This window comes from Phocoena sinus, chromosome 15 (assembly GCF_008692025.1).
Source record: "Phocoena sinus isolate mPhoSin1 chromosome 15, mPhoSin1.pri, whole genome shotgun sequence".
Lineage (NCBI taxonomy): Eukaryota > Metazoa > Chordata > Mammalia > Artiodactyla > Phocoenidae > Phocoena > Phocoena sinus.
Window position 1 is genome coordinate 22,767,405 of NC_045777.1, and position 25,322 is coordinate 22,792,726.

Sequence of the window (25,322 nt, forward strand, 5' to 3'; positions counted from 1 at the left end):
GGGTCTTCGTTGCTGCGAGCGGGCTTTTTCTAGTTGCAGCGAGTGGGCTTCTCATTGCAGTGGCTTCTCTTGTTGCGGAGCACGGGCCCTAGGCGCGGGCTTCAGTACTTGTGGCTCGCAGGTTCTAGAGCACAGGCTCAGTAGTTGTAGCACACGGGCTTAGTTGCTCCGCGGCATGTGGGATCTTCCTGGACCAGGGCTCGAACCCGTGTCCCCTGCGTTGGCAGGCGGATTCTTAACCACTGCACCACCAGGGAAGCCCGTGGAATTGTTTTTTTGCTTGGTTCTCAACAGAGAAACGATCACTTTGGTTTTTGGAGAGAATTGCATCTTTCTGCTTTTGGCATTTCCCTTTGCGCTCTTCTCAGGCTTCAGGGCCTCACAAAATGCTTCATGACTATGATCACATGATAGTGAGTTAGGGAATTCATGCATACAGGGACAGCTGCTTCTCAAATTGCTCATCAGAATTTGTGTTTCTGTGTTCCAGGACCAAGATTTTAGTTCAGACTAGAGCGATTTCCCCTAATCTTTCTAAATAATCTGTAAAGGAACCTCTGGGAGCCCAGTAGGATTGAAGCTCTAATATGGTCTGTTTTGACATGATTATAAATTATTCCTCAAAAGATTAAATGAATCTTTAAGTTGTATATTACAAAATACTAAGTTACAAACTTTTTTTTTTTTTTGGCCACGCCATACGGCATGCGGAATCTTAGTTCCCTGACCAGGGATTGAACCTGTACCCTCTGCATTGGGAGTGTGGAGTCTTAACCACTGGACTGTCAGGGAAGTCCCGGCAAACATATTTTTTGTGCCATACCAAATCCTTTTTTTCTAAGTTTTTAATTACAAAAGATAAGTTATATGCTCATTGTAGAAAAGTATAAAAAAAATTGTAATCACCTATAATCTGTCTATTTAGAAACAGCTGCTATTGTTAGTGTTTTGGTATTTTTCTTCTAGTCTTTTTTAGTGCGTATTTTAATGTAGATGAGGTCAAACTTTGAAGACCATTCTGTAGCCTACTTTATTATCATTTAATAACCGTATCATGTCTTAAACTGGAATGCAGTGGAATTTTTTGTTGTTTTCGACCCAAAGTCTTAACAGAAATATTTCAGCATTTAATTTCGTTATATTGGCTTATTCATTTTATAAATATATATTAACTTATACCCGGCCCTGTGCTGTATGTGGTGGAAGATGCAAGTTGAATCAGGGATCAGGGGCTCACTGGCTGGTCATTTATATCCTACTACAATGATCTACCCTAGTCCCTGAGAGGGCCCTTCCTCCTGCTTCTCATCGTCTAACTAGATGTTAAACACAATGACTTCTCTGAAGGAGTTCTCAGGAATTGTATGGGGCTAGTGGGGAGCTAGGGAACTCTGTGATCCTTTTTACCAAGGGCGGCATTCCTTGGAAATGTGCTACCCAGTCCCATCTACGTGGCATCTTAGTTGTCTTTCCACGCTGTGACTGCATCAGACTTTACTTTGTGAACTTGGCTTCATGCCGGGACTAATACCTCAGACCGGCTGCCTCCACCACTCTGTGTCCTCTGTGTCATCTGCAGTCTCTCTGTGATTGGTAATCTGTTGTGACTTTACTGCCACCTTTGCAGAAATAAGGTGGTAGGATACAGAACTGTTTCTAAGAGGATCTTCTCGAAGGGGGATGGGATTGCTTAGTACTCCCTTGGCATCAGATTTCTTGATCTTCTCCAGAGGGGCAGCTTTGGGGAAGGTGCTGATAATTATTATAGCTCCACACCTTCTGGAAGCTGTTGTAGACAGATATAACACAGTTTCTAACTAACGAGAGGGTTTTTTTTTCTGGGCAGGAGCTTTTACTTTATGAAAAATCAAGTCAGAAGGTTTTCTTTTCCTCCCAAACACATCACTCATTACCCTTTTTATACTCTTATGTCATACTCTTGCAACTCTGGTATCTGAAATGCTACAAAAATGCCTCTGAGTCATTGCCATTGATTTTTTTTTTTTTGGCAATCAAACATTACGGTGATACAGCCTCTTTTTAGAAGCTTCGTGAATTCTCCTTGCATGTTTTGACTGTGTTTTACTTTTTAAACGATTCAATGATTTGTCCTTTTTCCTATTAGCAGTTTCCTGGGATATACCAGTATATTAGGAACCCTGTTTTATCATTCTTTCCCTCCTTCAATGACACCGCCTTTCTTCCTTGTTAAATTTTAGATCTTCCATTTCTGATCCACCTATATCTTTGTTCTCTTCTTTTTTTTTTTTATTAAAGACACTTTTTCAATTTATTTTGGCTGTGTTGGGTTTTCATTGCTGGGCGCGGGCTTTCTCTAGTTGAGGAGAGCGGGGCTACTCTTCGTTGCAGTGCGCAGGCTTCTAATTGCGGTGGCTTCTCTTGTGGAACACGGGCTCTAGGCACGCAGGCTTCAGTAGTTGTGGCTCGCAGGCTCTAGAGTGCAGGCTCAGTAGTGGTGGCGCACAGGCTTAGTTGCTCCACGGCATGTGGGATCTTCCTGGACCAGCGCTCGAACCCATGTCCCTTGCATTGGCAGGCAGATTCTCAACCACTGTGCCACCAGGGAAGTCCCTGTTCTCTTCTTAATCCTTTCTTTGCTTCCTTGTCCCGGGCACTCTGGCTCCTGCCTTCCTTTGCATGTCTCAGGGTTGGCCTCTAGCTCCTTTCCTCCCAGGTACCTCCCGTGTGGGTTGTGAATGTGCTCTCAGACTCTGATCCATGTTTTACGCTCTCTCACTGCTCTCCTTAGGTAGGGAGACAAGAAGTTACAGGCTTTACTGGGAAACCAGGCTCCTTTCCTTCATCTTCACAGGAAGGCTGCCAAAGTGTAACCGCACCTCTAAAGGCTCACCTTTTACTAACACACGTTGGGAACCCACCCAGCCTCCTCTGAAGCCCATTGATGAGAACCATTTTAGTTTTATGGCAACCAAGAGGCTGCACATGCACTGCTTTCACTGTGAACTGAATTTGCTGCACATTTGGGGAAGCCACATGGGGAAACTGACTGTGTTTTCTGCCTTCTGTTGACAGAATGGTACACGAAACTTCCAGGACTTTGACTGTCAGGTAAGGACGGTACAAACACCAAGGAGGGCTGTGTGCAGGATCTCTACAGTGCTTCCCTCCCTGTGCTGGTGGTGTTATATAGAGGTGGATCTCTCTTCGTAGCTAATCATGACGCCTTCATGTTCTTTTGGTCATTGGATCAAGTTTATTTAAAGTGATTTGCTATTGTGTTCAAAAATTGCCTGCCAGGTACCTGTTCTGTGGTTGTAGGTTATTGGGTGGAGCTTTCTCTTTGCAATTAAGATCTCCTTTCCTCAAATGTTATTGGAAACCCTACTTACAGGTATCAAATGGTTGTCACCTCACTGCAGAGAAGGCAGGGGAGGGGTATTTTGAGGGGAGACTTAACCAACAACAAAATCTTTTCCTAAAAGAAAAAGACACATTAAGTGTTATTAATATAAAATGCAGATATCTCTTGGCTTTATCTTCGGAAACGCAAAATTCAACCTGGCTCATTAGTATTTTCCTAAATGATATTGTTCGTCTTAGTCTGCTTTTGCCTATAGCTCTATTGCCAATTTGAAAATCAATAAAGTGAACCAGCAACCCTCCCTCCATCTTCCTACTTTATCTGTTGCCTGGCCCTGAAAGAAATGGGAGGAAGGAGTATGGAAATGGGAACCTTATAAGCCCGTGCAGCCTGACTCTCCTACTTTTGGGGTAGATGTCATAAGAGTGGCTATCAGAGGCAACATGAAGTAGACTCAGAGGGTACTAGGCAGGAAAGGAAGGTGCAGGGAAGCCAACTTCCTCGTGTCCAGGATTCACCCAACTTGTATACCCACAGGCGGTTAGTTATTTTCAGATATATTAAGTTATGTTAAGTACAGTGGAATCTCTCCATATAGCATTAGAATCAAAAGGAAGAACTAATATCTGTCTCATAGGCAAACCAGTTATATCATACTAATTTATTGGGTACCTACTGTAGATACTAAACATACATCATCTCTAGTGCTTGGAACAATATCATTAGGTGGTTTTTATTAGAGATGAGGAAATTGAGAATCGCATTTCATAACTTGCCATTGGGTGGAATTGGAGTTGAAAAACCCCCTTTGTCCTGAATCCATTGTCCATTCTTTCTCAGTTGGGAATGTCCAGAGCTGAGATGTGGCAAGGAGTTGAGTTGTGTGTAAAGCTGAGGCTCCTTGGCAGGACAAATGAGACTGAGACTCACTTTAGAAGGGGCAGGCTCCTTGTTACAGACTTTTTAATCCCAGTGCCAAACACCTCTTGGTGTGACTATTTGGTATACTTACATATACAACATAATCAGCCAAGTGCTGTTAGGGTATCATTTGCTATAGACCCTTACTCAGAAACAAGAAGTCGGGCTTCCCTGGTGGCGCAGTGGTTGAGAGTCCGCCTGCCGATACAGGGGACATGGGTTCGTGCCCCAGTCAGGGAAGATCCCACATGCCGCGGAGCGGCTGGGCCCGTGAGCCATGGCCGCTGAGCCTGCGCGTCCGGAGCCTGTGTGTCCGGAGCCTGTGCTCTGCAACGGGAGAGGCCACAACAGTGAGAGGCCTGCCAGTTTAACTTGATTGCTGTTAATATTTGAAATAATTTACCTAGAAGGAGATCATTTGAGAGAGGATGACAGTAAAATTCAAGGTGAGGAATTCTAGAAGTAGTGTATATATTCCTACCTAAAAGTGTGGAAGCATTTATTTTCATCAAATTGAGCACCCCCCCCTTCCAAAAAATGGAATATTAAAAAATTATGTGCTTATTGCAAAATAGATAAGAAAATACCAAAAAGCAAAAAAATATAAATCACTTGTTATTTCACCAGTCAGTGTTAATATTTTGGTATATATACTTCAGGAATTTTCTTTCACACATAAACATAGATATAAATGAAATTGAGTTTTAGAGATATAATTATCAATCACTTTTTAATATAAAGGCTTGAAAATAGTCTGGCAAAAATTCTTGATGTTTTGAGTGAAGCTCTAATATATTAACATGTTCTGGCCTCATCAAATATAACTTCTAGTTCAGTTCTGATACAAATAGAACGATGGCAAATGTTTGCCACTGTCACATGTCTGTTACTGGTTATGAATGTGTAGGTTCTCTGTGTTCTAAAGAAGAAAATATCATAGGCCCTTCTTTTTTCCTCTCAACACTCATGAATGCCCTTCATTCTCATCTGTCTCTTTGTTAAAGGTTTATGTGGTGTTCTGGAGACTGGGGGCATCTGGGTCAGGTATCTAGCGACAGGTGATAGAAGGCCTAGGAAGTAGGAACTGTGCCGTGAGACATCTAGAGTGGCCCAGTTGGCCCGAAGGCTTCCCGGAGACCACTGGACATTCTTAGGAGACAAAGCAGAACAAATTTAAAGCCGCCCACTGGCATTGTCACTTAATGGAAAGGCATTCAGCCTTGACGTTGGTGTTGTTCATTAGCATAAACGTGGCACGGGGCTAACTGAGGCCAGTTAATCTGGGCTTCCTTCTGGTCTCTGTCTTGCCTCAGAGAAATCTTTAAGGAATCTTGGATGATATTCCAGGAAGTTATCTTAACATCACAACCATGAGAGGTCGTAACTTCAGTCTGAACTGCCTTTTCCCCCTCTGTTTCCTTTACTAATCACCTACATGCTTTTTTTTCCCCCCCAATAATTGAAAATATACTTAAAATTGTATCTCTTGGTTCTTTGATTGTCATAGTGACTTCATTGCTATATAGCTCCCCTGAGGCCAAAAGCAGTTATATTGGGATATAAGAGTAATGAGGGGAGGGGTGCTTAGAGGTGACATGCTTAGAATTGCTGTAAAAGGAGAAAACCTATTGTCAGTTGAAACAGTGAATCAGCAGGCTTATTGTCCATTTATCTACTTCAGTGCTGCTTAATTTTCTTCTACTTATGAGATTGTTTAAAAATTTGGAATTAGAGCTGAGACAAATGCTATATAGCTTCTTTGTGTTTGTAATATATTGCTTTAAAAAATAATTATACCTGGGGATTAAGAGGTACAAACTACTATATATAGATAAATGTTACAAGGATATATTGTACAGCATAGGAAATATAGCCAATATTTTATAAAAACTTTATTTATTTTTTGTGGTACGCGGGCCTCTCACTGTTGTGGCCTCTCCTGTTGCGGAGCACAGGTTCCGGACGCGCAGGCTCAGTGGCCATGGCTCACGGGCCCAGCCGCTCCGCGGCATGTGGGATCTTCCCGGACCGGGGCACGAACCCGTGTCCCCTGCATCGGCAGGCAGACTCTCAACCACTGCGCCACCAGGGAAGCCCTATACAAACTTTAAATGAAATATAATCCTTAAAACTTTTGGATCACTGTGTTGTACACCTGAAACTAATATAATAGTGTAAATCAACGGTACCTCAACTTTAAAAAAAAAGATGGATTAATAAGACGGTTAGAGGGATGGATAGATGCATGATAGTTAAGTATAGTAAAATGTTAATGGTAGAGTTCAGGTGGTGGGTGTACAGATGTTCACTGTAAGGTATTTCAACTTAGGCATATGGTTGAACGTTTTCTTGATAAAATACTGCGGGGGGGACCAATGCTTACTTTTGTTAAAAAGTACACAAAACTGCTTTTAATTTTCACACAGCTCTCTCCATGGGCATTTCCAGTACTTCTCCACATGCACACACACTTATGAACTTGTGATCACTATGTTTGTATAAATATCATCATTGTTATTTCTCACATGTTTCTAAAACTTCACATGTAGTATTTAATGTGTGTATATCACATGAGTAAATATGTTAAAAGATAACACTTGTGTATAATCAAATTTAGAAAATGCAGAAAAGTATGAAAATAAAGGTTTCCTATAATCCTGTTCCCTAGGGATAACCGTATTTTATTTCTTTCCAGTTTTTACTTTTATATTCTGGTTATCAAAAGAGTACATGCTCATAGTTGAATATTTGGAGAGCACAGAAAATTATAAAGTAGCTAGAGAAAAGCTCACAGTCCTAACAACCTAGGGGCAACCATGTTAACGTGTTCAGTGTTGAGATGTATGTCTGTGTGTATTATTTATTTATATTATTTATATTATTTATTTATTTTTATTTTGGCTGTGCTGGGACTTAGTTGTCGCACGAGGGATTTTTTTTTTTTTTTTTTTTTTTTTTTTTTTGCGTCAGGCAGGCTTTTTGGTTGTGGCATGCAGACTCTTAGTTGCGGCATGCAGGCGGAATCTAGTTCCCCGACCAGGGATCGAACCCAGGCCCCCTGCACTGGAAGCGTGGAGTCTTACCCACTGGACCACCAGGGAAGTCCCTGTATTTTATTTTCTAAAATATAATTTTTAAAGTTTATATAATTGGTCACCCTGCATGTACAATTATGTATCTTCTTTTCCGACTTAATATTAGAACACAATCTCATTTACATGTCATTTTAAAACTTGCATAAAAATAATCTCTAATGGGGAATTCCCTGGCGGTCCAGTGGTTAGGACTTGGTGCTTTAACTGCCAAGGCCCGGGTTCAGTCCCTGGTCAGGGAACTAAGATCCTGCAAGCCACGTGGCACAGCCAAAAAAAAAAAAATCTCTAATGGCTGCCTGTTATTTCATCATATGGCTATCCCATGACTTAACTATTCCATTATTTTTGGAAATTAGATTGCTTATAATATGTTCAGTTCGCCGAACATTTCTGTGCATAAATTATACGTACACGTTGGATTATTTCCTTAGATGGATTCTTGGAATGAACACACTTAAGGCTCTTGGCATATCTTGTCAAACTGCCTTCCACTTCCACCAGAGGGGTACTCGAAACATTAATGGAAAGTGAAAAGCTGCTGTCTGCCACAATATATCATTCCTGTAGAATTTGCTGATGATGGAGTGAACTCAAGAATGGAGTTCTTGCTCCTAGGAGAAGAACTCCAGGCCTGGCCAAGGGCTGAGTAGTTTCATGCTGGCTGTTTAATTGCAGTAGCTCTTAAGAGGACTGATTTATAGAACTCTACTGTGAGGACTGGTTTTTAGTGCCACAGTTCAAATGTATGTATGTGACTGCCTCTTCTAAAGGGGTATAAGCAGCTTGAAACTCTTGCAGGTCACTTGCTGAATGGGCGCTGTTACAAGATAAGAATTCAGTGAAGTAAATAACTGAAAGTGCCTTCCACAGAAAAGAGGTGTTTGGAGACATCTGGGATCCAGCCCCCTGCTACAGTCTGTCAGAGAGCTTGACCAGCTCCACGCTCCTCCCCTTGCCTTGAAGGATGTGATTGTGGCCCCAGTCCCCCTTTCAGCCTGTTGTCCCCCTGCTTCCCATTGTACACTCACCCACTCCCAGGAAAACTAGAATTATTGCTGACCTACCCATCCTTCTGCTTTGTGCTTTTCCTTTCTGATGGCCTTTGTTCACAGGTCCTCCCCTTGAGATGCATACCCGTCCCCTTTTGGTTTTTTTTTCTTTTTTAGTGACTGTTATTTATTATTTATTTATTTATTTATTTATTTTCTTATTAGTTACCCATTTTATGCACATCAGTGTATACATGTCATTCCCAGTCGCCCACTTCATCACACCACCGCCACCACCCCCAGCCGCATTCCCCTCTTGGTGTCCATACGTTTTTTTCTCTACTTCTGTGTCTCAATTTCTGCTCTACAAACCGGTTCATCTGTACCATTTTCTAGGTTCCACATATATGCATTAATATACGATATTTGTTTTTCTCTTTCTGACTTACTTCACTCTGTATGACAGTCTCTAGATGCATCCACGTCTCTACAAATGACCCAATTTCATTCCTTTTAATGGCTGAGTAATATTCCATTGTATATGAATCGGATGTGGTACATATGTACCACATCTTCCTTATCGATTCGTCTGTCGATGGGCATTTAGGTTGCTTCCATGATCTGGCTATTGTAAATAGTGCTGCAGTGAACATTGGGGTACATGTGTCTTTTTGAATTATGGTTTTCTCTGGGTATATGCCCAGGAGTGGGATTGCTGGGTCATATGGTAATTCTATTTTTAGTTCTTTTTTTTTTTTTTTGTGCGGTACGCGGGCCTCTCACCGTCGTGGCCTCTCCCGTTGCGGAGCACAGGCTCCGGATGCGCAGGCTCAGCGGCCATGGCTCACGTGCCCAGCCGCTCCGCGGCATGTGGGATCCTCCCGGACTAGGGCACGAACCCGTGTCCCCTGCATCGGCAGGTGGAATCTCAGCCACTGTGCCACCAGGGAAGCCCTATTTTTAGTTCTTTAAGGAACCTCCATGCTGCTCTCCATAGTGGCTGTATCAATTTACATTCCCACCAAGAGTGCAAGAGGGTTCCCTTTTCTCCACACCCTCTCCAGCATTTGTTTGTAGATTTTCTGATGATGCCCATTCTGACTGGTGTAAGGTGATACCTCATTGCAGTTTTGATTTGCATTTCTCTAATAATTAGTGATGTTGAGCAGCTTTTCATGTGTTCTTGGCCACCTGTATGTCTTCTTTGGAGAAGTGTCTGTTTAGGTCTTCTGCCCATTTTTGGATTGGGTTGTTTGTTTTTTTAATATTGAGCTGCATGGGCTGTTGATATATTTTGGAGATTAGTCCATTGATTCGTTTGCAAATATTTTCTCCCATTCTGAGGGTTGTCTTTTCGTCTTTATGGTTTCCTTTGCTGTGCAAAAGCTTTTAAATTTCATTAGGTTCCATTTGTTTATTTTTGTTTTCATTTCCATTACTCTAGGAGGTGGATCAAAAAAGATCTTGCTGTGATTTATGTCAAAGAGTGTTCCTCCTGTGTTTTCCTCTAAGAGTTCTATAGTGCCCAGTCTTACATTTAGGTCTCTAATGCATTTTGAGTTTATTTTTGTGTATGGTGTTAGGAAGTGTTCTAATTTCATTCTTTTACATGTAGCTGTCCAGTTTTCCCAGCACCACTTATTGAAGAGACTGTCTTTTCTCCATTGTATATCCTTGCCTCCTTTGTCATAGATTAGTTGACCACAGGTGTGTGGGTTTAATATTGTCTTGATTACTGTAGCTTTGTAGTATAGTCTGAAGTCAGGGAGTCTGATTCCTCCAGCTCCGTTTTTTTCCCTCAAGACTGCTTTGGCTATTCGGGGTCTTTTGTGTCTCCATACAAATTTTAAGATTTTTTGTTCTAGTTCTGTAAAAAATGCCATTGGTAATTTGATAGGGATTGCATTGAATCTGTAGATTGCTTTGCGTAGTATAGTCGTTTTCACAGTACTGATTCTTCCAATCCAAGAACATGGTACATCTCTCCATCTGTTGGTATCATCTTTAATTTCTTTCATCAGTGTCTTATAGTTTTCTGCATACAGGTCTTTTGTCTCCCTAGGTAGGTTTATTCCTAGGTATTTTATTCTTTTTGTTGCAGTGGTAAATGGGAGTGTTTCCTTAATTTCTCTTTCAGATTTTTCATCATTAGTGTAAAGGAATGCAAGAGATTTCTGTGCATTAATTTTGTATCCTGCAACTTTACCAAATTCATTGATGATCTCTAGTAGTTTTCTGGTGGCATCTTTAGGATTCTCTATGTATAGTATCATGTCATCTGCAAACAGTGACAGTTTTACTTCTTCTTTTCCAATTTGTATTCCTTTTATTTCTTTTTCTTCTCTGATTGCCGTGGCTAGGACTTCCAAAGCTATGTTGAATACTAGTGGTGAGAGTGGACATCCTTGTCGATTTTTTCCAGGTTGTCCATTTTATTGGCGTTGAGTTGCTTGTAGTAGTCTCTTAGGATGCTTTGTATTTCTGTAGTGTCTGTTGTAACTTCTCCGTTTTCATTTCTAATTTTATTGATTTGAGTCCTCTCCCTCTTTTTCTTGATGAGTTTGGCTAATGGTTTATCAATTTTGTTTATCTTCTCAAAGAACCACCTTTTAATTTTATTGTTCTTTGCTACTGTTTTCTTTGTTTCTATTTCATTTATTTCTGCTCTTGCCTTTATGATTTCTTACCTTCTGCTAACTTTGGGTTTTGTTTGTTCTTTCTCTGGTTCCTATAGGTGTAACATTAGATAGTTTATTTGAGATTTTTTTTGTTTTTTGAGATAGGCTTGTATAGCTATAAACTTCCCTCTTAGAACTGCTTTTGCTGCATCCCATAGGTTTTGGATGGTCGTGTTTTCATTGTTATTTGTCTCTAGGTATTTTTTTATTTCCTCTTTCATCTCTTTAGTAATCTCTTGGTTATTTAGTAACGTATTGTTTAGCCTCCGTATGTTTGTGTTTTTTTTGCTGTATGTGGGCCTCTCACTGTTGTGGCCTCTCCCGTTGTGGAGCACAGGCTCCGGACGCGCAGGCTCAACGGCCATGGTTCACGGGCCTAGCTGCTCCATGGCATGTGGGATCTTCCCGGACGGGGGCACGAACCCGTGTCCCCTGCATCGGCAGGCAGACTCTCAACCACTGCGCCACCAGGGAAGCCCTGTTTGTGTTTTTTACGTTGTTTTCCCTGTAATTGATTTCTAATCTCATAGCGTTGTGGTCAGAAAAGATGCTTGATATGATTTCAATTTTCTTAAATTTACTGAGGCTTGATTTGTGACCCAAGATGTGATCTATCCTGGAGAATGTTCCCTGTGCACTTGAGAAGAAAGTGTAATCTGCTGTTTTTGGATGGAATGTCCTATAAATATCAATTAAATCTATCTAGACTATTGTGTCATTTATAGCTTGTGTTTCCTTATTAATTTTCTGTTTGGATGACCTGTCCATTGGTGTAAGTGAGGTGTTAAAGTCCCCCACTATTATTGTGTGTCTGTCTATTTCCTTTTTATACCTGTTAGCAGTTGCCTTATGTATTGAGGTGCTCCTATATTAGGTGCATATATGTTTATAATTGTTATATCTTCTTTATTTTAAATTCTATTTTATCTCATATGAGTATTGCTACTCCAGCTTTCTTTTGATTTCCATTTGCATGGAATATCTTTTTCCATCCCCTCACTTTCAGTCTGTATGTGTCCCTAGGTCTGAAGTGGGTCTCTTGTAGACAGCATATATATGGGTCTTGTGTTTGTATCCATTCAGCTAGCCTGTGTCTTTTGGTTGGAGCATTTAATCCTTTCACGTTTAAGGTAATTATCGATATGTATGTTCCTATGACCATTTTCTTAATTGTTTTGGGTTTGTTTTTGTAGGTCCTTTTCTTCTCTTGTGTTTCCCACTTAGGGAAACACTTGTAGAGCTGGTTTGGTGGTGCTGAATTCTCTTAGCTTTTGCTTGTCTGTAAAGCTTTTGATTTCTCCATCGAATCTGAATGAGATCCTTGCCGGGTAGAGTAATCTTGGTTGTAGGTTCTTCCCTTTCATCACTTGAAGTATATCATGCCACTCCCTTCTGGCTTGCAGAGTTTCTGCTGAGAAACCAGCTGTTAACCTTATGGGAGTTCCCTTGTAATGTTATTTGTTGTTTTTCCCTTGCTGCTTTCAGTAATTTTTCTTTGTCTTTAATTTTTGCCAGTTTGATTACTATGTGTCGTGGCATGTTTCTCCTTGGGTTTATCCTGTATGGGACTCTCTGCGCTTCCTGGACTTGGGTGGCTGTTTCCTTTCCCATGTTAGAGAAGTTTTTGACTGTAATCTCTTCAAATATTTTCTCGGGTCCTTTCTCTCTGTCTCTTCTCCTTCTGGGACCCCTATAATGCGAATGTTGTTGTATTTAATGTTGTCCCAGAGGTTTCTTAGGCTGTCTTCATTTCTTTTCATTCTTTTTTCTTTATTCTGTTCTGCAGCAGTGAATTCCACCATTCTGTCTTCCAGGTTGCTTATCCGTTCTTCTGCCTCAGTTATGCTGCTATTGATTCCTTCTAGTGTATTTTTCATTTCAGTTATTGTATTGTTCATGTCTGTTTGTTTGTTCTTTAATTCTTCTAGGTCTTTGTTTAGCATTTCTTGCATCTTCTTGATCTTTGCCTCCATTGTTTTTCCGAGGTCCTGGATCATCTTCACTATCATTATTCTGAATTCTTTTTCTGGAAGGTTGCCTATCTTCATTCATTTAGTTGTTTTTCTGGGGTTTTATCTTGTTCCTTCATCTGGTACATAGCCTTCTGCCTTTTCATCTTGTCTATGTTTCTGTGAATGTGGTTTTCGTTTCACGGGCTGCAGGAGTGTAGTTCTTCTTGCTTCTGCTGTCTGCCCTCTGGTGGATGAGACTATCTAAGAGGCTTATGGACGTTTCCTGATAGGAGGGACTGGTGGTGGGTAGAGCTGGCTGTTGCTCTGGTGGGCAGAACTCAGTAAAACTTTAATCCACTTGTCTGCTGATGGGTGGGGCTGGGTTCCCTCCCGGTTGGTTGTTTGGCCGAGGCAACCCAACACTGGAGCCTACCCGGGCTGTTTGGTGGGGCTAATGGTGGACTCTGGGTGGGCTCACGCCAAGGAGTACTTTCCAGAATTTCTGCTGCCAGTGTCCCTGTCCCTTGGTGAGCCACAGCTGCCCCCCTTCTCTGCAGGAGACCCTCCAACACCAGCAGGTAGATCTGGTTCAGTCTCCTATGGGGTCACTGCTCCTTCCCCTGGGTCCCGATGCACACACTACTTTGTGTGTGCCCTCCAAGAGTGGAGTCTCTGTTTCCCCCAGTCCTGTCAAAGTCCTGCAATCAAATCCCACTAGCCTGCAAAGTCTGATTCTCTAGGAATTCCTCCTCCCGTTGCCGGACCCCCAGGTTTGGAAGCCTGACGTGGGGCTCAGAACCTTCACTCCAGTGGGTGGACTTCTGTGGTATAAGTGTTCTCCAGTCTGTGAGTCACCCACCCAGCAATTATGGGATTTGATTTTACTGTGACTGTGCCCCTCCTACCATCTCACTGTGGCTTCTCCTTTGTCTTTGGATGTGGGGTGTCTTTTTTGGTGAGTTCCAGTGTCTTCCTGTCGATGACTGTTCAGCAGTTAGTTGTGATGCAGGTGTTCTTGAGAGAGGGAGTGAGAGCATGTCCTTCTACTCCGCCATCTTGAATCAGTCTCCACTTTTGGTTTTATTTTGTGGGGTTTTTTGGGGGGTGGGTGGGGGGTAAGGGTGAGATTGATTAAGTACTAAAGATAGAGGTGACTTTATTCTCATTTGGGGAGAAAAAAAAGAAACTTATCTAAAAAGCTTAGGCCTTTTATCACCACCCCCAATCTCAGTTCCCTTTTCCCCTGTCACTAGAGGGTTTATTTCTCTGGCAAGCTCTGTTATAGCACGGGCGTGACGGCTGCCAACTGCCCAAAATTCACATCCTTCCAGCTTATAAGCCTCACTGCTAAGAGAAGAGATCTTTACCTGTAACTTGAGGGAAAAGGCTAGGGGAGGGGCTTCCCTGGTGGCGCAGTGGTTGAGAGTCCGCCTGCCGATGCAGGGGACACGGGTTCGTGCCCTGGTCCAGGAGGATCGCACATGCCGCGGAGCATGGCCGCGGAGCCTGCGCGTCCGGAGCCTGTGCTCCGCAACGGGAGAGGCCACAATAGTGCGAGGCCCGCGTACTGCAAAAAAAAAAAAAAAAGGCTAGGGGAGGAGTCTTATTGGCTTAGTATGGGACACGTGTGTGTGGGTCACATGCATATCCCTGGACTTCTCACTGTGGCCAGAGAGTGGGGTGTCTGAACTGGCCAAACCTGGACCCCTTCCTACCTGGACTAGAGAGTCCATGTTCTGAAGGTGTTCTGTTGCATGTGGGTTAAATAGTCATTCACTCTTTTTCTCCTCATTGCTAGCTAAGGCTGTGTGAAGAAGATACTGAAGTTGGCTTTAAAAAGACATATAGGAAAAGATAGATTTTATGTTGACATATTGCAGAAGAAGCTTTCAAATGAAGAGCATGATTTGTAGGAAGTCTGAGCGTGTGGGTAGTTGAAAAGTAAAAGTTGATGTCTCAAAGAATAGTGATTTAACCAGGCTGAAAGATCTAAGAGGTGAGAGGGGAGAGAGCTGAGGCTAGAGTCAGGGAGAATGTATTATAGAACTTAAAGAAGGAAAATATGATTTACTCATAGGCAGAAAGGCTGAGTAATTGTGGAGGCAGATTCTTTTACTATGGGATTAAATGAAGTCGTGCAAATGAACTTTATACCACCACACAGGGGTAAGACAGTGGGGGCATTATATTAAAATTTCCTATGTAATAAATAACAGAAACTATGCCCAAGGCTCATACAGTAGCCTGCTTATTAGAAACAGAATAAAACTCATACTAATAAAGAATGTTGACATTTCCAAGAGTATGTTGTCCTACAAGTTTACCTAAACTGTTTCAGACTGGCCAGGGAGAGGAAGAAGCACTAATAGACGTGACGTGATTAAAATTTAACTACGTTCAGAGAGGTATGACAAGTCAGATTGCGTGATAACTCTGGTGATTGCACATTTAGCAGAAGGAAAAGGACTCAGAAAAAAAGGTGAACACTGATTATTATCAATTAATGGTAATATCCTAATCTCTCAACTACATCTTTGATTAAGAGGGAGAGGCAGTCTAAGATGGAGAAGTATGTTGTGGACCAATACGATTTCAGGTGGTTTTATAATCCTGGAGAATAAAGGATCATGTTTTAAAAGTGCATAGTCTTGGAGGTGGTAAGTAATCAGAGAGTGCTGGGAAAGATCTATGACCAGAGCCTATTGGACAGTTTCACTGTGCAGTCATACCCTCTAGAATGCTGGGGTGAAGGGTGAGGTAACTGGAGAAACAGCCTTTGCAGCAGCTGATAGTTGGCTAAAGCAGAAGGGTGGCAGCAGCATCACCCCTGGAGTGCCCTGACCACTGAATCAGCTCCATAGCCAAGGTCTCTGCACACTCATCTCCAGATAGAGACCTGTTCAAGCCATTCACATATAAGGTCACAAAGGATATATTTACAAATCCACATGGATGTGAGTGTCTCCTTTCTTTTTGTATTACTTTGAAAATGAAGAGAAACCATAAGAGATACTGACAACCAAGGGTTGCTCCAAATAGGGCAACAGGTTTGACAGATAGGGCCCAGGACTCTTGGCCTTTTGATACTTTGGTCGCTACACAATTTGAGGGCGTATTATGGGGAGGTAGGGGCTAAGATCTCCCTAAAAAGTTGAAATTTTGTAAGCCAATTTTAACTCTGAATTTCATCCAGATTATGAAATGATGACAAAGTAGTGACTTTGCCCTGTTGCCTCGTCTGCTTTTTTTTAAGGAATTCCTTAATTTTTATTATTTATTTATTTATTTATTGGCTGTGTTGGGTCTTCGTTTCTGTGCGTGGGCTTTCTCTAGTTGCGGTGAGCGGGGTCTGCTCTTCATCGCGGTGCGTGGGCCTCTCCCTGTCACAGCCTCTCTTGTTGTGGAGCACAGGCTCCAGACATGCAGGCTCAGTAGTTGTGGCTCACGGGCCTAGTTGCTCCGCAGCATGTGGGATCTTCCCAGACCAGTGCTTGAACCCGTGTCCCCTGCATTAGCAGGCAGATTCTCAACCACTGCGCCACCAGGGAAGCCCGCCTCGTCTGTTTTTTAAATGTGTTCTCTCTCGCCCCATCTGTTTTATCTCCCTTTTCATCATCCTTCTGAACTTCCCTGACAGCTCACTATCCCCCTCCCTCCACTTGGCACCCTCCCTTTTCCTGCACACACTATCCCCATCAATTACCAGGTCTTAGGAGGTCCTGCTAACCCTAGGGCCAAAGTGTAAGTTGTTTTTTTTCCTCAGTTCTCCGTATCACAGCTGAGACCAAGCCAGGATATTTATGCAAGACTCTCCTGAAGGCTTAGATATGACACAGGAAGGCTCCAGCAACTTGACTGTCAGGATGACAGATGGTTGCGCATTCTCTTCAATTTGGGTTCTCCTGTATTGTCACTCATCTGGCAGGGGCTGGTTTCTCCCTGTCTCCCTCTTTGCTCTTTCTTTCTCTCAAGAAGTGTAACGTGAGACAGATCGAAGACTCCTTAAGTTCATTTTCGGAATATATCACCTCCCAGAAGGAATCAAGTCCTAACTTTAGTGTACATTCCTTCTCCAAGTTTTTATACTTTAAATATATGTATGTAGGGACTTCCCTGCTGGTACGGTGTTTAAGATTCCGAGCTCCCAATGCAGGGGCCTGGGTTCGATCCCTGGTCAGGGAACTAGATCCCACATGCATGCCGCAACTAAGAGTTTGCATTGCCACAACTAAGAGCCGGTGCAACTAAATAAATAAATATTTAATATATATATATGTATATATATATATATATACATATATATATGTAAACATGTACAGTCTGTATAGTGTTGCTTTTTAAAACTATCTACATACGTAAGTCATATATACAGATCCTTCTGCATTTCTACTCAGCGTTGTTTTTTCAAGATTTTCTCTGTGTATTAAGGCTTATAGTTCTAGTTCATTCATTTTTGTCTGCATCTCATTATATGAATGTCATAATTTGTCAGTTTCCTTACTGATGACTAATTAGACTACTTTCAATTTTTTGACATTATAAATAAGGCCTCAGTGTATATGTATATATGTATATATATCTGCACATATCTTTTGTGTGTGAGTGTGTTTGAGAATCGCTTTAGATTATCCCTAAAAGTAAAATTGCTGTAGGGTAGACATCTTTTAACTTTACTAGAAATTACCAAATTTTTCTCCAGAGTAGTCGTTCCAGGTTACATGCCTACCAATAGTGTATGAAAGTTCTTATTTCTCTACATCTTGGCCAACACTTGGCATTATCTGACTTAAAAATTTTTGCCATTCTGGTATGTATGAAATTGCATCTCATTGAATTTAATTTGTACTTTCCTGACTGCTAACAGAGTTAATGTCTTCCTCTTCAATTTTCCATCACAGCATCCTATTTATTTCTTTCACAGCTCTGATCACAGGCTATTGTTATGGGTTGGTTGGTTTGTGTGTTTATTGTCGGCCTCCCTGTGTAGAACGTAATCTCCGTGAGAGCATGGATCACATCTCTCTTGTTCACTGTTTTGTGCCCAGAGCTCAGTCCAGGGTCTGGTAGTAGGGCTTCACTAGATACGTAGTTGTTTAGGGAATGAGCCTGATGATGGTGGTGGAGGAGGGTCCTCAATAAGTGACATTACCACGTGAGAAATATTCATACAGCAACAGGAATTTATGTCTTTATATTCCTCCCATCCAAACCCTGTACTTTATTTCATAGCCAGTTCACAGTGCCTGATTCTCTCCTTCATTTCTTTTTTTTTTTTTTTCTCCTTCATTTCTTATTCCCCCTTTTCAAGCCTTTGAAGAGGATGTAGCAAGCAGTAATAGAGGACAGCAGAAATATTGAATCACTTGTGGTTAGATTTACTAGAGAGATACCTGCTCTAGCTTGCAGCCCATGATTTGAGATATACTGACGTTCAATTAGTGTAAGATTGTTCTGTGCCCCACATGAGAGAAGGAACCAAGGCTCTGATGAGGTTCACTATTAGGTAGGAAATTAAGTTGGAAGTGCTTTGCCTTTGTTGCGATTCTTACTGACAGAGTTATTTTGTCTCAGCTACTGTACCACTTCCTGAGATAGGTACGGACTTTGTCAGCAAAAATTCACTAGGCTAGGTGTGATAATTCATTTTTAAGAAATATAGATGTTGAAGAAGACTAGAATAAATCTCAGTTACTTTTTCTAGAGTCTCTTTCTTTTCTACCCAACCACTCTTAGTGCTGGTCCCAGTAGCTCTGATTTCATCTTGTTCTAGCTTTATTCAGTTCCTGAGCTCTGCTCTGGCTGCATCTTAAATTTTACTCATTGCCTTGGTTAGGACCCTTTAGGATGCAGGGAACAAACCCACCCAAATAGCTTAAACCAGAGGCAATCCAGGGATGTCTCAGAACTTAACAGCACACACAACCGGAACCAGGAATTAAAGTGGTGGAAATGCCTACTGTAAGCTCGCAAGTTTACTTCTCTTTTCAAGAGAAGAACCAAGCTGAGGATGGAATCTCTTAGTCCCAATTACAGATTCTCAGGGAAGGATGCTGACCTAGCATGGACCAAATGCCCACGTGACTCCAGTGAGCCATGGCCATAAGGTTATAGTCTACAGACAAGGCGGCCAAGAGCCACTCCTGTACTGTATGGATGACACAGAAGGGCAGCTCCCAGGGAAGGGGAGAGATTTTAGGCAGATACACCCATAGGTGCTGTTGAAATGATCAGTTGTTGGACGTGCATTTAGAGGCTCTGAAGCCTCTGCCTTTTTACCCAGCAGCTTCTTCACATCTTCTGCTTCCTTAACTTTCCTTTCCCCAGGTTTTACCTGGCTCCTCACTCAACTTGCTGATCTCCTTGCCATAGCCAGTTGCGAATATATTCTCAGCAGATCCCTGGCTTCCCCCACTTAAGAAAGTGAGCTTTGTAGATAAGGTATATTTTTCCTTAGTTTGTTTGTTTATCAGAAAGGAATTAAAAAGTAGGAATATTCTGTATGATATAGCATCCGTCTAGTTGGCTTATAATTCAGCTATGATGTGTCCTGCCCCAGCTAGTGGGAAGCAGCAGTGAACTGGGTATTGTGAAACTTCAGTAACCTGGGAAGTCTATTCTGCCCTTGCTGAGACCTTTATGTTCTCTTGTTACAGGAACATGATATAGAAACAACTCACGGTATGGTCCACGTCACTATAAGAGGCCTACCGAAGGGAAACAGACCAGTTATTCTGACATACCATGACATTGGCCTCAATCGTATGTATTTGATTTTATACCTTCCCTATTTTATTGTAATACATAATCTTTGTATATTTTTTTAAAACACACAAGAAACCCCAGTATTCTGATAAACCATAGGTTTTCTCCTCTATACGTTAAGCTTCCCTCCTCATTGCTACATGTTAATGGCAGAATTAAAGTTCCTGGGAAGTATGCAGTTGAATGCATTTTGGGGGATACTGGGATTATATCTCACTTTGTGTCATATCTGCTAAAGGACTGAAGATTATATGATGAACTGGTTAAGAAAGTAGAACTAAAATCAGGTTTTTTTAAAAAACAATCTGTGCTTTGGTTTTTTTCATAAACCAAATTTTCGGGTTAGAAAATTCAGAGCTTGAACTTAACTTTGTTGTGAGCTCTTCAATAAATTAGTAAAAGTATTCTTATTATAGCCTGTCATGAGTGACTTTAATTAATTTTTAACATCTTTACTGGAGTATAATTGCTTTACAATGGTGTGTTAGTTTCTGCTTTATAACAAAGTGAATCAGCTAGATGTATACATATATCCCCATATCTCTTCCCTCTTGCATCTCCCTCTATCCCACCCCTCTAGGTGGTCACAAAGCACCGAGCTGATCTCCCTGTGCTATGAGGCTGCTTCCCACTAGCCATCAATTTTACATTTGGTAGTGTATATATGTCCATGCCACTCTCTCACGTTGTTCCAGCTTACCCTTCCCCCTCCCCATGTCCTCAAGTCCATTCTCTAGTAGGTCTGCGTCTTTATTCCCGTCCTGACCCTAGGTTCTTCGTAACAATTTTTTTTTTTTTTTAGATTCCATATATATGTGTTAGCATATGAGTGACTTTAAATGGACTTCTCTAGATGGTAATATAAGATTCTGGCCCTAGCCCCAGGCATACAGAGTCTACGTACATGTCTTTCCTTGCACGCTCCTCTGGCTTTCAGAGGTGGCCTGCATTTGAAGTTACAGTCTAGTGCTGGAGCTTTTGTTGCCTCTTTAGCATGAGAAGGAATTTAAGCAGTTCCACCAACAGGGTAGAAATTGAAGCAGAAACCCCTCCCTGCACCCCAGCAATGTTGTCAAGAGACACAGTCTTCCACATGGTGAATGTAAGCAGCCTAAGATACTCACTTTAGCTGGGTTCTTGGGATACGGTCAGTATCTCTCTGTTAGGTAGGGGAATAAGATGCATGAAAAATGACAGTATTATGGGTGTAAGATTGTCTTGTGAAACACCAGGATTGGTTTCCTCTTTGTAGACATTCTGTAGAATTGAGGATTAGTTATCCTTTTCAAGTTGTTAAGATGGCTGGTAGTCAGCCAGACACTTCACTTTAGTGAAACAGTGATTAAAAGGGGGTGAGGAGCGGCGGGAAGATGGCGGAAGAGTAAGACGTGGAGATCGCCTTCCTCCTCACGGATACACCAGAAATACATCTACACGTGGAACAACTCCTACAGAACACCTACTGAAGGCTGGCAGAAGACCTCAGAGCTCCCAAAAGACAACAAATCACCCCAAATTGAGGAGGTGGTCTCTGGGAGCAGGATTTATGATTTTTCCCCCTTTGCCTCTCTTTGTGAACACGTATGTGCATGCTTCTGTGTAAGATTTTCTCTGTATAGCTTTGCTTCCAACATTTGTCCTAGGGCTCTATCCGTCCATGGTTTTTTTTAAAAAAAAAAAAAATTTTTTTTTCTTAATAATTAATTTTAATTGTAATAACTTTATTATACTTTACCTTCGTTCTTTCTTTCTTTCTTTCCTTCCTTCCTTCCCTCCTTTAGACAGCGAATCACCCCAGGTTGAGGAGGTGGTCTCTGGGAGCAGGATTTATGATTTTTCCCCCTTTGCCTCTCTTTGTGAACGTGTATGTGTATGCTTCTGTGTAAGATTTTCTCTGTATAGCTTTGCTTCCAACATTTGTCCTAGGGCTCTATCCGTCCATGGTTTTTTTTTTAAAAAAAAAATTTTTTTTTCTTAATAATTAATTTTAATTGTAATAACTTTATTGTACTTTACCTTCGTTCTTTCTTTCTTTCCTTCCTTCCTTCCCTCCTTTAGTCAGCGAATCACCCCAGGTTGAGGAGGTGGTCTCTGGGAGCAGGATTTATGATTTTTCCCCCTTTGCCTCTCTCTGTGAACATGTATGTGTATGCTTATGTGTAAGATTTTCTCTGTATAGCTTTGTTTCCAACATTTGTCCTAGGGTTCTATCTGTTCTTTTTTTTTTTTTTTTCTTTTTTCTTTCTAAATATTTTTTAGTACAATAACTATATTATACTTTATTTTATTTTTACTGTATCTTCTTTCTTTCTGTCTTTTTTCCTTCTTTCCCTCCTTCCTTCCTCCCTTCCTCCCTCCCTCCCTCCCTCTTTTCTTCCGTTCTTTGCTTCTTTCTTCCTTCCTTCCTTTCCTCCTTTCCTCCTTTCCTTCTTTCTTTCCTCAAACTTCTACTAATTCTCTCTACATTTTCTCCTTCTTTCCCTCCTTCCTTCCTTCCTTCCCCCCTCCCTCCCTTTCTTTCCTTCTTTGCTTCTTTCTTCCTTCCTTCCTTTCCTCCTTTCCTTCTTTCTTTCCTCATACTTCTACTAATTCTCTCTACATTTTCTCCTTCTTTCCCTCCTACCTTCCTTCCTTCCTCCCTCCCTCCCTCCTTTCTTTCCTTCTTTGCTTCTTTCTTCCTTCCTTCCTTTCCTCCTTTCTTTCTCTCTTTCCTCAAACTTCTACTAATTCTCTCTACATTTTCTCCTTCTTTCCCTCCTTCTTTCCTTACTTCCTCCCTCCCTCCCTCCCTCCCTCCTTTCTTTCCTTCTTTGCTTCTTTCTTCCTTCCTTCCTTTCCTCCTTTCCCTCTTTCTTTCCTCATACTTCTACTAATTCTCTCTACATTTTCTCCTTCTTTCCCTCCTTCCTTCCTTCCTTCCTCCCTCCCTCCCTCCTTTCTTTCCTTCTTTGCTTCTTTCTTCCTTCCTTCCTTTCCTCCTTTCCTTCTTTCTTTCCTCATACTTCTAATAATTCTCTCTACTTTTCCTCCCTTTTATTCTGAGCCGTGTGGATGAAAGGCTCTTGGTGCTCCAGCCCAGGAGGCAGGGCTCTGCCTCTGAGGTAGGAGAGCCAACTTCAGGACACTGATCAACAAGAGACCTCCCAGCTCCACATAATATTAAACGGTGGAAATCTCCCAGAGACCTCCATCTTAACACCAGCACCCAGCTTCACTCAACGACCAGCAAGCCACAGTGCTGGACAACCTATGCCAAACAACTAGCAAAACAGGAATACAACCCCACCCATTAGCAGAGAGGCTGCCGAAAATCATAACAAGGCCACAGACACCCCAAAACACACCACCAGACGTGAACCTGCCCACTAGAGAGACAAGATCCAGCCTCATCCAGCACAACACAGGCACTAGTCCCCTCCACCAGGAAGCCTACACAACCCGCTGAAACAACCTTAGCCACTGGAGACAGACATCAAAAACAACGGGAACTACGAACGTGCAGCCTGCAAAAAGGAGACCCCAAACACAGTAAGATAAGCAAAATGAGAAGACAGAAAAACACACAGCAGATGAAGGAGCAAGATAAAAACCCACCAGACCTAACAAATGAAGAGGAAATAGGCAATCTACCTGAAAAAGAATTCAGAATAATGATAGTAAGGATGATCCAAAATCTTGGAAGTAGAATGGACAAAATGCAAGAAACAGTTAACAAGGACCTACAAGAACTAAAGATGAAACAAGCAACGATGAACAACGCAATAAATGAAATTAAAAGTACTCTAGATAGGATCAATAGCAGAATAACTGAGGCAGAAGAACGGATAAGTGACCTGGAAGATAAAGTAGTGGAAATAACTACTGCAGAGCAGAATAAAGAAAAAAGAATGAAAAGAACTGAGGACAGTCTCAGAGAGCTCTGGGACAACATTAAACGCACCAACATTCGAATTATAGGGGTTCCAGAAGAAGAAGAAAAAAAGAAAGGGACTGAGAAAATATTTGAAGAGATTATAGTTGAAAACTTCCCTAATATGGGAAAGGAAATAGTTAATCAAGTCCAGGAAGCACAGAGAGTCCCATACAGGATAAATACAAGGAGAAATACGCCAAGACACATATTAATCAAACTATCAAAAATTAAATACAAAGAAAGCATATTAAAAGCAGCAAGGGAAAAACAACAAATAACACACAAGGGAATCCCCATAAGGTTAACAGCTGATCTCTCAGCAGAAACCCTACAAGCCAGAAGGGAGTGGCAGGACATACTGAAAGTGATGAAGGAGAAAAACCTGCAACCAAGACTACTCTACCCAGCAAGGATCTCATTCAGATTTGATGGAGAAATTAAAACCTTTACAGACAAGCAAAAGCTGAGAGAGTTCAGCACCACCAAACCAGCTTTACAACAAATGCTAAAGGAACTTCTCTAGATAAGAAATGCAAAAGAAGGAAACGACCTATAATAACGAACCCAAAACAATATAGAAAATGGGAATAGGAACATACATATCGATAATTACCTTAAATGTAAATGGACTAAATGCTCCCACCAAAAGACACAGATTGGCTGAATGGATACAAAAACAAGACCCTTATATATGCTGTCTACAAGAGACCCACCTCAGACCTAGAGACACATACAGACTGAAAGTAAGGGGATGGAAAAAGATATTCCATGCAAATGGAAACCAAAAGAAAGCTGGAGTAGCAATTCTCATATCAGACAAAATAGACTTTAAAATAAGGACTATTAAAAGGGATAAAGAAGGACACTACATAATGATCAAGGGATCGATCCAAGAAGAAGATATAACAATTGTAAATATTTATGCACCCAACATAGGAGCACCTCAATACGTAAGGCAAATACTAACAGCCATAAAAGGGGAAATTGACAGTAACACATTCATAGTAGGGGACTTTAACACCCCACTTTCACCCATGGACAGATCATCCAAAATGAAAATAAATAAGGAAACACAAGCTTTAAATGATACATTAAACAAGATGGACTTAATTGATATTTATAGGACACTCCATCCAAAAACAACAGAATACACATTTTTCTCAAGTGCTCATGGAACATTCTCCAGGATAGATCATATCTTGGGTCACAAATCAAGCCTTGGTAAATTTAAGAAAACTGAAATCGTATCAAGTATCTTTTCTGACCACAACGCCATGACACTAGATATCAATTACAGGAAAAGATCTGTAAAATATACAAACACATGGAGGCTAAACAATACACTACTTAATAATGAAGTGATCACTGAAGAAATCAAAGAGGAAATAAAAAAATACCTAGAAACAAATGACAATGGAGACACAACGACCCAAAACCTATGGGATGCAGCAAAAGCAGTTCTAAGGGGGAAGTTTATAGCAATACAAGCCCACCTTAAGAAGCAGGAAACATCTCGAATAAACAACCTAACCTTGCACCTCAAGCAATTAGAGAAAGAAGAACAAAAAAGCCCCAAAGCTAGCAGAAGGAAAGAAATCATAAAAATCAGATCAGAAATAAATGAAAAAGAAATGAAGGAAACGATAGCAAAGATCAATAAAACTAAAAG

At 41.4% G+C, this 25,322-nt stretch overlaps 1 protein-coding gene across 2 annotated transcripts in view; it reads left to right on the forward strand.

Moving 5' to 3' along the window:
• Positions 1–25,322, forward strand: part of NDRG3 (NDRG family member 3) — a 92,516-nt gene that overhangs the window by 32,101 nt on the left and 35,093 nt on the right. For both annotated transcript variants that reach the window (XM_032606046.1, XM_032606045.1), the window contains exons 3-4: positions 3,055–3,090; positions 19,632–19,737. In XM_032606046.1, the coding sequence (XP_032461937.1) occupies positions 3,055–3,090; positions 19,632–19,737 (142 nt within the window). The remainder of the gene's footprint in view (positions 1–3,054; positions 3,091–19,631; positions 19,738–25,322) is intronic.